The sequence below is a fragment of the Garra rufa genome, chromosome 8, assembly GCF_049309525.1.
Source record: "Garra rufa chromosome 8, GarRuf1.0, whole genome shotgun sequence".
Lineage (NCBI taxonomy): Eukaryota > Metazoa > Chordata > Actinopteri > Cypriniformes > Cyprinidae > Garra > Garra rufa.
The window spans coordinates 11393709-11408383 of record NC_133368.1 but is presented as its reverse complement, the minus strand read 5'-3'; the positions used below and the strand labels follow the sequence as shown (position 1 = coordinate 11408383).

The window sequence follows — 14675 nt, the reverse complement described above, 5'->3', positions numbered from 1 at the left end:
AAAAGATAAAACAAAAATGTGTGTCAGAAGGTCTCAAAAGAACGTCAGCCACAATACTGCAAAGCTACATGCACAATGTGAATATTTTCATGGCTAGATGAGTCTTGAATGCAGCAGAAATGCAAAGTGCACTGTGGACCCACAGTGCAACATGCGTTGTAATGTGAAATGTGAGACTGAGCTTTGCTAAGGCATTGAAGGTGTGCGCTGCTGTGCACAACCCCCTTGATGCAGTTGCTAAGCAACCCCATTTATCGTCTTGTAGGACCTGTGCCGATTGCTGAGGCAACCTCATATCTGATTCACTGGCACCGACTCAAAAATACAGCAAAAATAGGGCATTATTCACCTTGACAGTTGTGGGGAAACTCAGTGGGAAAGCACTGCACTCCCTAAAGAATTTATAATAAATGGAAAGTCCCCTGCAACTAAAAGTTACATGGGAATACTAGATCTAGTCGACAGATATACTAGACAAAGCACCAGATAAGATGCGTTGGAGGAAATCCCTGCTGAAAACTCTAGTTTAAGATGGTAGCTGGGTTTTTGAACTTGGTAACTATTAAATGGCTTTTAGCAAACCAGCTAGTAACATTATATTTGCTATTTTAGTAGCTGGTCAACCAGTGAATGACGTGTATAACAGCTAATAACCAGCTTTGATCAGCTAATAACAACATGACCAGTTATTAACCAATTTGGACCAGCTAGTGACCATCTTGGACTGGCTAACAACCAGTTTTGATCAGATAGTGACCATTCTGAAACATTTATGACCAGCTTGGTCCAGTTAGTGACCACCCTAATAAAGCTAATAAAGCAATAAGCCCCAAGAGACCATGGTTTACGGTGAATTTATAACAGCTGTATAACAACTGTAAACCATGGCTTCTGTCACGTATGTGGTCAATCCTGTCTTCATGAACTCTTGCACAACACATTCTGGACTGCATTCCCCACTAGCCACTGCACCAATCACTGCACACACCTGCTCCTCGTTTTCCACTGCACTGATTGCTGCACACACCTGTTTCACATTTACCCACATGCATTTAAGCCACAGACACACACACTTCCGGGCTAAGTCTTATTGTTCCGTATGGTCATTATTCCGAGCGTTTCTTTTCGTGTTTGTTTTCCCTTGTGTTTGATTCCTGGACTCCTTCCCGTGTTTGATTCTCGCTGCCAGCCCCGACCTTCTGCCTGTGTTTGACTACTCTTTGGATTATCCTCGTTGTTGTTGTTTGCCGGTGATTGACCCTGTCTGTGTACCACGCCTTCTAATTAAAGCCTGCATTTGGATCCGAACGTCTGTCTCCCGAGTCCCCTACTGTGACAGAAGACTTCGCCACTACAGGATCCAGCAGCTTTTTCACCTCAGATCATCATGAACCCGGGAGATCGTCTGGTTCGTCTTCGCCAGAAGAACCGACAAATTGAGGAGTATGTGGCTGACTTCTGCGAACTTTGCTGGCAGGTAGATTTCCAAGACACTTTTCTAAAGCACATTTTTTACTACGGCTTGAACAAGGACTTAAAACCCTGTATTCCACTACACACACCTAACTGGTCTCTAGAACAATACATCGACCATGCACTCCAGCTGGCTAGTTCACCATTTACTGTTGGGATTGTGGATGCAGGCCCCCGCAATCCTGCAGTAACCCCTATACCACAACCTGCTCATGTCACGTCTGCCACATCAGAGCCCTCTCATGCCAAGCCTACCAAGCCAAAGTCTGCTCAAGTCACATCTACCAAATCACAGTTTGCTCACGCCATGCCTGCCGCTCCAGGGCCTGCTCACGCCAACCCAGAGCCTGTTCACAAGATGGCCGCCCCTCCTGAGCCTGTTCACAAGATGGCCGCCCTTCCTGAGCCTGTTGCCAGGATGGCTTCTGTTCCTGAGTTCCCGGCCAAGATGGCTGCCTCGCATGAGTCTGTAAGCAAGATGGCCTCCCTTCTAGAGTCTTTTCACAAGATGACCTCCCTTCTAGAGTCTGTTCGCAAGATGGCCGCCCTTCCAGAGCCTGTTTGCAAGATGGCCGCCTTCCCAGAGTCTCCGCTGGTGCCGCCCAGCCTTCCAGAGCCTCCGCTGGTTCAGCCCAGCCTTCCAGAGCCTCCGCTGGTTCAGCCCAGCCTTCCAGAGCCTCCGCTGGTTCAGCCCAGCCTTCCAGAGCCTCCGATGGTTCAGCCCAGCCTTCCAGGGCCTCCGCTGGTTCAGCCCAGCCTTCCAGAGCCTCCGCTGGTCCGCTGGTTCAGCCCAGCCTTCCAGAGCCTACCGAACCAACGTGCTTCACCGACACCCACCAACTGCCCCACGAGGCCAGACGGCCGATCATCGGCTTGGTGTGTCCCGGCCTTTAAACCAGCTATGACCATCTAGAACAGCTACATTCAGCTTGGTCCAGCTAATGACCAGTTTTGACCAGCAAATGACCATTCTGAAATGACTGTTACCAGCTTAGTCCAGCTAGTGACTGTCTTGGATCATCTTAGACCAGATCATCTTGGATCAGCTATGACCTTCTGGAACAGTTATGGCCCACTTGGCCCAGCTAGTGATCATCTTTAACCAGCTAATAACCAGTTTTGACCAGCAAATGACCATTCTGGAACAACTTTGACAATCTGGAACAGCTATAGTCAGCTTGGTCCAGCTTGTGACTGTTTTGAATCATCTTAGATCAGCTATGACCTTCTGGAACAGTTATGGCCAGCTTGGTCCTGCTTGTGACCATCTTTGACCGGATAATAACCAGTTTTGACCAGCTAATGACCATTCTGAAACAGCTATTACCAGCTTAGTCAAGCTACTGACCATCTTGGACCAACTAATAACCATTCTAGACCAGCTATGGCTGTCTGGAACAGCTAAAGTCATCTTGGACTAGCTAGTAATCATCTTGGACTGGCTAACAAGCAGTTTTGATTAGCTAGTGACCGTCCTGAAAGAGTTATGACCAGCTAGTTACTGCTAGTGGCCATCTTGGACCAGCTAATTACTAGCCATGACCTTCTGGAACAGCTATAGTCAGCTTAGTCCAGCTAGTGACAATCTTAGACCAGCTTAGTCCAGCTACTGACAATCTTGGACCAGCTTAGTCCAGCTAGTGACTGTCTTGGATAATCTTAGACCAGCTATGACCATCTAGAACAGCTACATTCAGCTTGGTCCAGCTAATGACCATCTTTGACCAACTAATAACCAATTTTGACCAGCAAATGACTATTCTGAAATGACTGTTAGCAGCTTAGTCCAGCTAGTGACTGTCTTGGATCATCTTAGACCAGCTATGACCATCTAGAACAGCTACATTCAGCCTGGTCCAGCTAATGACCATCTTTGACCAGCTAATAACCAATTTTGACCAGCAAATGACTATTCTGAAATGACTGTTAGCAGCTTAGTCCAGCTAGTGACTGTCTTGTATAATCTTAGACCAGCTATGACCATCTAGAACAGCTACATTCAGCTTAGTCCAGCTAGTGACTGTCTTGGATCATCTTAGACCAGCTATGACCATCTAGAACAGCTACATTCAGCTTGGTCCAGCTAATGACCATCTTTGACCAGCTAATAACCAATTTTGACCAGCAAATGACTATTCTGAAATGACTGTTAGCAGCTTAGTCCAGCTAGTGACTGTCTTGGATCATCTTAGACCAGCTATGACCATCTAGAACAGCTACATTCAGCTTAGTCCAGCTAGTGACTGTCTTGGATCATCTTAGACCAGCTATGACCATCTAGAACAGCTACATTCAGCTTGGTCCAGCTAATGACCATCTTTGACCAGCTAATAACCAATTTTGACCAGCAAATGACTATTCTGAAATGACTGTTAGCAGCTTAGTCCAGCTAGTGACTGTCTTGGATCATCTTAGACCAGCTATGACCATCTAGAACAGCTACATTAAGCTTGGTCCAGCTAATGACCATCTTTAACCAGCTAATAACCAGTTTTAAACAGCAAATGACCATTCTGGAACAACTATCATCTTAGACTATCTGGGACAGATATGGCCAGCTTGATCCAGCTAATGACCATCTTTGACCAGCTAATAACCAATTTTGACCAGCAAATGACCATTCTGAAACGACTATTACCAGCTTAGTCCAGCTAGTGACTGTCTTGGGTCATCTTAGACCAGCTATGACCTTCTGGAACAGTTATGGCCCACTTGGTCCAGCTAGTGATCATCTTTAACCAGGTAATAACCAGTTTTGACCAGCAAATGACCATTCCGGAACAACTATTACCAGCTTAGTCCAGCTAGTGACTGTCTTGGATGATGTTGTGTTGACGTTCGGAGGGTCTTTATTAGCATATAAAAGATAAATCAAATATGTGCGTCAGAAGATCTCAAAAGAACGTTAGTCACAATACTGCACAGCTACATACACAATGTGAAAATTTTCATGGCTAGATGGCTGTCACTAGCTTGACCTAGCTCTGTTCCAGAAGGTCATAGCTGGTCTAAGATGGTCCAAATCAGTCACTAGCTGGACTAAGCTGGTAATAGTTGTTCCAGAATAGTCATTTGCGGGTCAAAACTTGTTATTAGCTGGTCAAAGATGATCACTAGCTGGACCAAGCTGGCCATAACTGTTCCAGAAGGTCATAGCTGGTCTAAGATGATCCACTAGCTGGACTAAGCTAATAGTTGTTCCAGAACGGTAATTTGTTGGCACTCTACTGGAGTGAATTGAACATTCTGGAACAGTTATTACCAACTTGTTCCAGCTAGTGACAATCTTGGACCAGCAAACAACCCATTTTGACCAGCAAATCACCATTGTGGAACAGCCTTTACCAGCTTAGTCCAACTAGTGACTAACTGGACCAGCTTGTGACCATCCTTGAACAGCTAGGACCAACTTTGGCCAGCTGATGACTATCTTGGATTAGGTAATAACCATCTTGTATCAATTAATGTTCATTTTGGACTAGGCAATAACGAGTTAATGTTTTGGATCAGCTAATAAACAGCCAGATGGAATTTTAGCATAATAAACACATAGATGTCATTTTCCAAAACAACTACCAGTTTCAGCCGGATTTCCCAACAGGGAATAACATGTTTATTTAGTTTCATTTTTTTTTTCATTCATATTTTACGTCATATAAACCTCTGACTAAAGTCTAAAACATCAAGGTTTTAAGTTATAATATTTCAGTTGTAAATAAAAATATTAACGAGAAATACAGGATATTTTAACGGAGCTGGGAGATGAAGATGGAGCTGAGCTAAATAGGGAGCGCGTCCCACTAGACGTTATTAGGCTACATGGAGGCGCACTTCCGTCCCGCATAATTCGGTTTAGGGGAGCAGGTGCAGGGAAGGGGACTGAAGCGTCACCTCAGATAAAGCAATATATTTGATTTACTGTAGCGTTTAATTTATACCTATACGCTGGGTCGGAAGATGGTAGCAAAACAAAGAATCCGTATGGCAAACGAGAAGCACAGCAAAAACATCACTCAGAGGGGGAACGTGGCGAAGACCCTGGTAAGACTGTCATTTGTCGTCTGTGTACATGCAAATGAATGGCGATCGTGGCTTTTCTGTATGGATTTCGTTTTTCTCTGCATGATTTTCTCAGTTTTCACGATGCTGTTTTATTCAAATATCATACGAGGCGAGTGTGAGTCTTAATTGTTCTCCTAATTCTTGTCGGTATCGGGGATCATCTTAAATTAGGCTTAATTCGCAAGCGACGTAAACGCGCTATTGTTTTACATAATCACAATCTGCTCAATAAGCTTGATGAGTCGATAAGCATGATGCAAAGCAGATTTAGTTAACGTTGACGCCTATGTTGTTGCCATGGCCACAGTTGTAGGAGCTGATGAGAGATGCACTTAACGAAAATGACCACTGCTGAGTCTGACCCTCCCTTGCAAAGGTGCAGTTTAACTGGGTCACAACATCTGTCATAGCCGTCAGTGAAATCATTTGAGTGTTTTTGTGTGAGGGTTAATGAACGATGAAGATGTTGAGATGTCAGCGTCAAACTCCAGAGCAGATATGGTGTATCTTGATGCAAAAAGAAATGTAAAATAGTATTTCATGTACAGACAAACACCACACAGGAAAAAGTCTCCAGGTGTTTGTTTTCTTTTTGTTACTGTGACACTATGTAGACATTTGTGTCATGTGTAAACACACTTATCTGTGGACATTCCAGACTATTTTTTGATTATGAAATAGGTTTTGTTTATTGTTCCAGCGACCGCAGGAGGAGAAATATCCGGTGGGGCCATGGCTTTTGGCACTCTTTGTATTTGTTGTTTGTGGATCAGGTAATATGAAAAGTGTGTTTTCGATATCCCATGTGCTGATTGATATTAAACTTCTCTTGTTTGTATAATAATATGTACTTTTCCCTTTTTGTTTTCAGCTATCTTTCAGATAATTCAAAGTATCCGAATGGGAATGTGAGTCCTGGCGTTCTTCACGAATCTGAATGAGATTTTTGGGTGTCTGGATACAATCTGAAGGAAGACTGATAGGTGAAGTCCTGTTTGTGGGTCAGAGGCTTGTATGCTGAGCTGGATCTAGTGTACAATACTACATGACATTGTCACATATGTTTACAGTGTCCCTGGATGAAGGGAGCACATGCTTTTCTACAAAACCATTGTTGTTGTTGACACATCATATCGTTTTTGTCATATTTATTTGTGATTGATGATTGCCATGATCTATTTCTCTATTTAATCGTGTTTGCGTGAGCCTTTTTCAAATAAACGTCAAACACATTTGGATAATGACTCGCATCGCTTTTGCTTTTTCAAAACCAGTTAAAATTTGGTCTTTTTTTTTTCAAACGTGACCCTGGACCACAAAACCAGTCGTAAGGGTCCATTTGACAATATGAAAGCTGAATACATAGGCTTTCTTTTGATGTATAGTTTGTTAGGATACAACGATATTTGAAAATCTGGAATCTGAGATTGCAAAAAATCTAAATATTGAGAAAACTGAGTTTAAAGTTGTCCAAATGAAGGTCTCAGCAATGCCTATTACTAATCAAAAATAAGTTTTGATATATCTAGGGTACACTGTCAGAAAAAATGTGCAAAATTTGTACCTTCAGGGGTACAAAGGCTTGTCACTGGGGCAGTACCCTCAAGGGTACACCCGTTGTACCCTTTCACATGGGTACATATCTGTACCCTTGCAGTATGTACCTTACAAAGGCAAATATGTACCTTTGCTGACTAAATTGTACCATTTAGTGCTATGGTACCATAATGTACTTTTAAAAAAGGTACAAATTTGTCTTTTTTAAGGGTACTGCCCCAGTGACAAGCCTTTTGTACCTTATGGTGGCAAATCTGTACTACATACAACACATAAAAAAGGCCAGGATGCTGTTTATCACATTTATTAAACATTCAAAACATTACATTCTCACATTTTTCACAGGATGAATGTTTTAAGCTTTATCACAATGTCATAACAGGATGCATATTGCAAAATTTTACTTAAAAAAATAAATAAAAATTTCATACTCAAAACTGTTCTTATAAAGCAAAACATTTTTTCCAACAGTACACATTTCATTAATTGATTATACCCTAACATTTTATCACAAAATAAGCTCTACCTCAATGTGTCTTAAAAGGATGCAAATATTGAGCAATTATTTTTTCCAAAAACAATTGTTTATACTATTTCTAACTTTTTTAAAACATTTTATAAAATTGCAAATATCAAGAATATTAAGCTTAATATTAAATTTTTCATAATCAATACATCCCATTAAGTAAATTTTTCTACTGCATTCTACATTTTCTAAAAAATGTTTTAAACATTAAGAATCAAAAACAACCCTTTTCCAACAGTACACATTTCATCAATTGTAACTTTATATGCGTAAATTCTTTTTATCACAAACCTATTTTTACCAAACGCAGTACTACACTAATACACAGTACTAATTGGAACTTTTTAAACATTCTTGAGGATCACAGACTACTTATTTATCATAAGCAGAGTATACGGCAAGGGCCTGAAAGTCCATCTCTTGCCCTGGTTTTATAACACTTCATTCAAAGTCAGCTTTTACTGCGTATGCATGGAACTGTGACTCATACAACACTGGTATTAAAAAAACTTGCCACATTATATATATACACTGTTGACATTTAAAATGTATTGGATTTAAATCACTTTTGAAACACTGAATGTCGAAATCTTCACCCTTGTTTATCAGTATATTTGGCATTTTAACACAGGATATTAATTATTCGGGTGATAGATATTGGAAGGGGCTTGCCACCCACCTCAGTTATCTTTGCTATGGCATGCTGCCAGAAAGTCAGTGAATTCTTCATGTAGGGTGGACAAGCCAAGTTGAAAACAATAGTAAGCACTGAAGGCTGGGCATTGTAGTGATCCTTTCTTCAACTTCTAGTTCCTTGCACAACTCCACACCATCCACTTTGAAAAGTTGTACCCTCTTGGAGAAAGCCATTTTCCAGTCAGTTTCTGCCAACTGTAAGGTTGGGTATGGAGTATCAGCATCACACTGAGAAGAAAAGAAAACATCAAAAATCTATCAGTAAAACAATGCAATGTGCTGTTTTAAATGTTTTAAGACAAATAATGTGAAAATTTTGCCATAAACTACCTTGTAACCAATCAAGGTGTAGAGTTACATTCGAGCAATTTTAAGGCATGAAGATTTTTTTTCACACAAAGAAAAAACATTTAAATATCATTTATAAATATCATTTAAAAAAGCTTAATAGATAATCAATAAATAGATAATCACAAAACCACTATGTTTATGTAAATACCTAGATCTTCTGCAAGCATCTTTTCTCTTGCTTCTTGTAGACTTCGTCCAACGGAGCATTTCTTTGAACAAGCTGAAGCACCTTGGGCACAATACTGGTAAAGCCATCCCTGAAGTGCCGGCTTAAACTGCAGGCGATGAATGCATTCGGTCAGCTTCATCACACAACTGAAAATTCACAAAAAGATAAAGTTAATCATTTAATTTAACTAAAAATACTTCAAAACAATCAAATCAGACATTTTAATATTCTTTCATTGCCATTTCCCTTTAGTAATATACAAATATTTCTAAGATTGAATGCACAAATATTTGTTTACCTGAAGATTTAGAAAATTACAATGTTTCTACAAATTTGTTTTAACTGTAAATTATCATTATAGCATACTGTTTATTTATATCGACATTCAACATTCATTTTAAGCTGATAACTGATTTAGAATCTGTGATATCACTGACCCCTGAGGATGTTCATCTCTCTTATCTTGCCTGGCTCAAATTTGTAATTTTGTTAATATTTTAATTAATTTCAATATTTATTAACATAATGATAAAAGCCAAAATATTAAATGTAATAAATGTATTTTGACTGAGTAAAATCTACTGACTTCAGCAATCTACTACTACTACATTGCTATCGGTGACAGTTTAAAAATGGGAGAATCCCTTGTTTTTGCCCGAAGTTTTCAAGCCGGGAACAGAAAAAGAATTAAAGATACCTTATTAGTCTTTCAAATTTTCTTTCTTATAGCATTAATTCAGCCAAAAAGTTTAGTTTGGTCATTAATTATTCACCTTCATGTCGTTCCAAACCAGTAAGACTTCATCTTCGGAACACAATTTAAAATAATTTTGATGAAACTAACTCTAACTCTCCCAACTTTCCTTGTGTGTGCTGACTGGCCACCCTGCTTTTTAAAATATTGGCATCAGGCATTAAAAAAATCAATACGGTTAACTGTTAAACATAGGACAAATATAATACACAAAACTCAGTGTTATACTTACATTTCTGTAGTTGAAGTTTGTTGATAGGCTTCTGCTGGCACTGGTACTAGTGTTACTGTTACCACCTCCATCTTGTGTACAAATTTGTTAAATCCACCTTATTTTCTAAAAGGAAAAAAATGCATAGTCTGTGTGAGCTTGAGGTTTTAACAGCAACAATAAAATCTCTTTTTTTCAATGGACATTCATCAGTATAAAAACATTGCTTTAATTTAGAAAAATACAGGATAAGTTAGTACTTATACACTTCCAGAAAAAGGTACAATACTGTCACTGGAACAGTACCCTAAGGTACAAAAGCTAAAAGGTACCAAAATGTACACTTAACGAACTAACAGAGAACTATACTTTTTTTAACTGAGAGTGTATTATTAAAAGCCAAATTATATAAATTTGCATCTCACAGACTAGAAACGTATTTCACGAGTTTTGATAAATAATGGTAACTTAAACCAATTTTACTTGCTGTCCTTGGAAGGGCTCGATACCGACGCCTCAATACGACAACAAATAATTAGGACTCTCCTGGATTTACGTTTATAACGTTAGTCAAATATGTAACGTTACCAAACAAAACTGATATAAATCAACATGGATAATAATCATAAGGTATAGAATTCCAGAAAGACTAGGAGAGGCGTTAAAATAAAAGGCGTTCGCTCGTGTCCGGAAGGAAACGTAACGTTAAGATTAGAGTAGTAAGAACATTTTGGTAAACTGAATTTATAAATCTATGGTAACGTTACACAAACGCGATAGACCTGAGCTGTTTCTATGGCCGTTTCACCGCTGTTTTGTCAGCGTCTCATGCCATCTCTAGGTGGAGTATGAGTTAAGCGAAAAATTATATCTTAATTTCCGGCTAAATGATAAAAAAATATTGTTATAATAACAATAAGCTTAAAATGTAATGGCAATGCGTTGGTTTTGTCAGGTCAGTTTTCGAAGAAAGGTTTTCCTCACGCATCAGATAACGTTAGGCCTGGCTACAGACGCAATGTCAAGTTAACAAAAATCGAAAGGGAACCAACAGATTTTCACAGTACTTAAAATTAAACTTACCTCTAAATTTCTGTGCTTCGTCTTCAGTGACATGTATTCCAGGCAGCTTCTTTCAGTTTTTGAATAAGATCCTCCGTGTCTCCGTCGACAGACAGCGTCAGAAATGAATGATGTCCAGAATAACCGTCATGCACAATCTCATTTTCAAAATGCACAGCGCGGGCTACAATCCCATTGGACGACACAAAAAGGCTGGCTTCGAAAATATGTATTTGAACTGAGGCAAAGTAGTACACCATATAATGTTTAATAAACGTTAAATAGTTTTGTATACTACATTGTGCTTTTGCTAATTACTATTAGTATGTGTATTTGTTTAACTCTGCATTAAAAACAAAACTTAAAACAGCTCTTATATCAGTTTAAAACTACAATTAAAAATGCAGACCTACTTTAATACAAATGCTTTATGTTTAAAAGTTATTATCTTGATGTTCTGCATAAACACTAAAATGTAATTTGCGTGTGTACTGTTCAGAACTGGTCAGAAAGATGAAGGCTCTTGAACATATTTGGTTATTTTGTGCATCTCTTCCAAATAACTACAACTCATGAAAATGATTATCTTGCTATGTTTAATTTTGGGTGACTATTTCATACACTTTGGCTTACTTCTTTGGTCACACAAGTGATTGTACCTTTCTTTGGGGATTAAATGGTACAAACGTGGACCCTCTGGCAGTTGGAAACATATCTGTACCTTTTTTACCCCTAAATGGTACATATGAGTACTCTAAGGTGCAACTATGACCCATCGAGGGTACAACTTCACCATTTGTACCCTAAGTGTCACAAATGGACCCCAACCGTACCCTTTTTTCTGACAGTGTAGGAAATTTACAAAATATCTTATGGAACATGATCTTTACTTAATATCCTAATGATTTTTGCATAAAAGCAAAATCAGCAATTTTGACCCATACAATGTATTGTTGGCTATTGCTACAAATATGCTATTTACAGTTGGTTTTGTGGTCCAGGGTCACAAATGTTACAATCGATGAAAAACGTACATTTGTTGTGTAAAATTAGCAGACATAATACTAACCATACCAGAGCTGACTTCTTTTAAAATTTTTTGGGACATCTGGATTTCAAATGGCAACATTTGTTGACTCTTGATCCTTGTTCATTGAACATCAAAGTTTTCTAGCTTTGTAGTCTTTAAAAAACATGAATAGAGTGAAAAATAAACAAAATTATTTTAAATTCAATTAATGTTTAGTCAGAGACTTAAGATTAGATAATTGCTAAGTTTCTTTCCATTATATAGTTATTATGCATTTTACAGTTTATGATTAAATTATGAAAAGTACTATGAATAACCAAAAAATTATCCAATTTAATTAACTTTTCATAGTAATGCTGTGTCAAAATTGGCACGAAATGAAAATTAACTTAATTTTCTAAATTATCTTACTGGAAACGATTCATCCGTACAATAAACTTATTTATTTTATTTTTTTAAAACATGTTTTATAATGAATTTATATACAAGTAAATATTTTGACCTTGCAACTTAAATTATATTCTGATCCTAAAATTGCCAAATATGCCAAAAATTGTTAGGATAATAAGAAAAGATCATGTTCCATGAAGATATTTTGTAAATATCAAAACGTACATTTTGATTAGTTATATGCATTGCTAAGAACTTCATTTGGACAACTTTAAAGGCGATTTTCTCAATATTTTGATTGTTTTGCACCCTCAGATTCCAGATTTTCAAATAGTTGTATTTCGCCCAAATATTGCCCTATCCTAACAAACTTATCCTAACTTGATCCTCCGGTGAAAATATTACATTCACACTTATTTGTGACCCTGGGACACAAAACCAGTCTTAAGTAGCACGGGTATATTAGTAGCAATAGCCAAAATTATCGATTATCTTTTTATGCCAAAAATTAATAGGATATTAAGTAAAGATCATGTTCCACAAAGATATTTTGTAAATTTCCTACCGTAAATATATCAAAACTTAATTTTTGATTAGTAATATGCAACTTTAAAGGTGTGTTCCTCAGTATTTTGATGCTTTTGCATCTTTAGATTCCAGATTTTCAAATAGTTGTATCCCAAACCGTACATCAATGGAAAGCTTATTTATTCAAATCTCAATTTCAAACATATTTTGTGGTCCAGGGTCACATTTCTTTCATGATGATCTGTTGCACTCGAATGTAGATGCTTTTAAGAATTTTTTTTTCTATATTTGCTACAGAAACATCTTAACTACCAATAAAGCAACCACAATATGAGAATATGATATAAATACTCACCAGTCTGTGGAAGCGTATTATAACCCTATACTGACTAGCATTTTTAACTTTTATCACATAAGCGCAAGCATCTCAAGGATTTTCCTCAACGGTGTTCACAAACATGACTTTATTGAGAGTTGTGAAGTGCAACTGGCAAGTGCAATTACAGTATTATACAACTTATCTCCTGGTTTTGAGAACATGCACAGAACATAAGCATACAAGTTGTACACAATGCAAATCCATGTCAGCTATATGATAGTCAAGAGTAACTGTAAGTTAAAAGATTGATCCGGAAATACTTCACTGTCCAAACTGAAAACAGAAATCACATGGGTGTAATACTTCAAAATCATCATCATTATCATCTCAAGTGAACAAAGTAGTGTACAGTAGGTGTTAGATGAGTAGTTTCCATCTGTCAGATAAATATTGCAAGACCGATTCTGCTTTAACAGCATTAAAAATAAAGAAAAAAACGAAAAGGAAGGAAGGATGATGTGTCCTCGGTAAGCCAACTACCTCGCTACCCTCTTAAATCTGTACAACCTATATAGTGTCTCTTTAACCGCTTCACATGGCTATTTTACAAAATACTTACACTAATCATACAATAATATACAGCCTGTCCACCTCGCAATTCAGCTCTTCCGTCGAAGATTTTAAGCAACATCCCATCCTGTTTTCTTCATTCGAGAAAAAGTTATCATGGACTACACCAATGCAACTACGGAAGTCAACGCGTCTGCCTTTCCCCATGCCAGCTGGGGCACAGATCGGCAGATCTTCAAAAGTTTCATCACATTCGTCACCATAAAAGTGCTTGCTTTATTAGAAGCTCGCAGCCTGAAAAGACCGCAGTCAGCATGTACACTACAAAGGGAGAAGGGGAGACACGGAAAACAGCCTTGACCGAAAACCAACGGGAGGGGGGGGACTTTAGACACAGGCACAGTGATTCTTTTATGTCGCGTCCTCTAGGATTGTTTTCTTCCTGACAATCACATTCCGCGGATTTTGGCAACGTCCCACCTCAGCCAACTGGATTGTCACGGGTGCATAAATCACCTCGGTACGACGTTCGTCAAGTTTTGAAAGGTGTGCAAATTTCGTCAGTCTAACATGTGAGTGAGGCATGTTTGTTCAGAAGCTTCAGTCCGGCGCTACGCCGTCGGGCCCGAGTTTTGTGCTGCGAGTTGGGCCGACGGGGCGGGCGGCAGAGCTCCCTGCGTGGACGCCGGCGGCGAGCCGCTCTGAACTTGCGCCTGGAACTGTGCGAGCTGCTCCGGACTGGCCAGGTTCTTCAGCAGGTTGTTTTCCTGTTCCAGTTGAGAGTTTCTCTCAATCAGTTCTTTAATCTGTTCTTTCAACACCTCCACTTCTTCACGAACAGCGTACATCAAGTGACTCTTCACCAGATCCTGAAAGTGGACAACAAAATGTTACTTTCAAATCTTTATTCAAAGATTAACATCTATGTATCAGATTCGTTTTATTACATGTATCATATTTGTTGTGTAAAAACACAA

The 14675-nt window shown here is 38.7% G+C and overlaps 2 protein-coding genes and 1 long non-coding RNA gene across 5 annotated transcripts in view; 1 reads left to right on the top strand and 2 right to left on the bottom strand.

The window, feature by feature from the left end:
* Positions 1-5250: 5250 nt before the first annotated feature.
* serp2 (stress-associated endoplasmic reticulum protein family member 2) lies at positions 5251-6756 on the top strand. The gene is made up of 3 exons (XM_073846326.1): positions 5251-5514; positions 6236-6308; positions 6407-6756. The coding sequence occupies exons 1-3, from the start codon at positions 5431-5433 to the stop codon at positions 6445-6447; spliced, it is 198 nt and encodes a 65-aa protein (XP_073702427.1). The 5' UTR covers positions 5251-5430; the 3' UTR covers positions 6448-6756.
* Positions 6757-8424: 1668 nt separating this feature from the next.
* Positions 8425-10006, bottom strand: LOC141340404 (uncharacterized). Its single transcript, XR_012356573.1, has 3 exons — positions 9821-10006; positions 8814-8980; positions 8425-8542 (listed from the first exon to the last, which is right to left on the bottom strand). It is a non-coding gene; the product is annotated as an uncharacterized lncRNA (long non-coding RNA).
* Positions 10007-13258: 3252 nt separating this feature from the next.
* The window catches only part of tsc22d1 (TSC22 domain family, member 1), a 125836-nt gene continuing 124419 nt past the window's right edge, over positions 13259-14675 (bottom strand). For all 3 annotated transcript variants that reach the window (XM_073845576.1, XM_073845578.1, XM_073845577.1), the window contains exon 3: positions 13259-14567. In XM_073845576.1, coding sequence (XP_073701677.1) covers positions 14310-14567 — 258 coding nt within the window. In that variant the 3' untranslated portion in view covers positions 13259-14309. The remainder of the gene's footprint in view (positions 14568-14675) is intronic.

Coding starts and splice junctions, on each gene's coding strand:
- serp2 (XM_073846326.1), top strand. CDS start 5,431: ATGGTAGCAAAACAAAGAATCCGTATGGCAAACGAGAAGCACAGCAAA. Junction 5,515..6,235: donor GGAACGTGGCGAAGACCCTG/GTAAGACTGTCA, acceptor TTATTGTTCCAG/CGACCGCAGGAGGAGAAATA. Junction 6,309..6,406: donor ATTTGTTGTTTGTGGATCAG/GTAATATGAAAA, acceptor TTTTGTTTTCAG/CTATCTTTCAGATAATTCAA.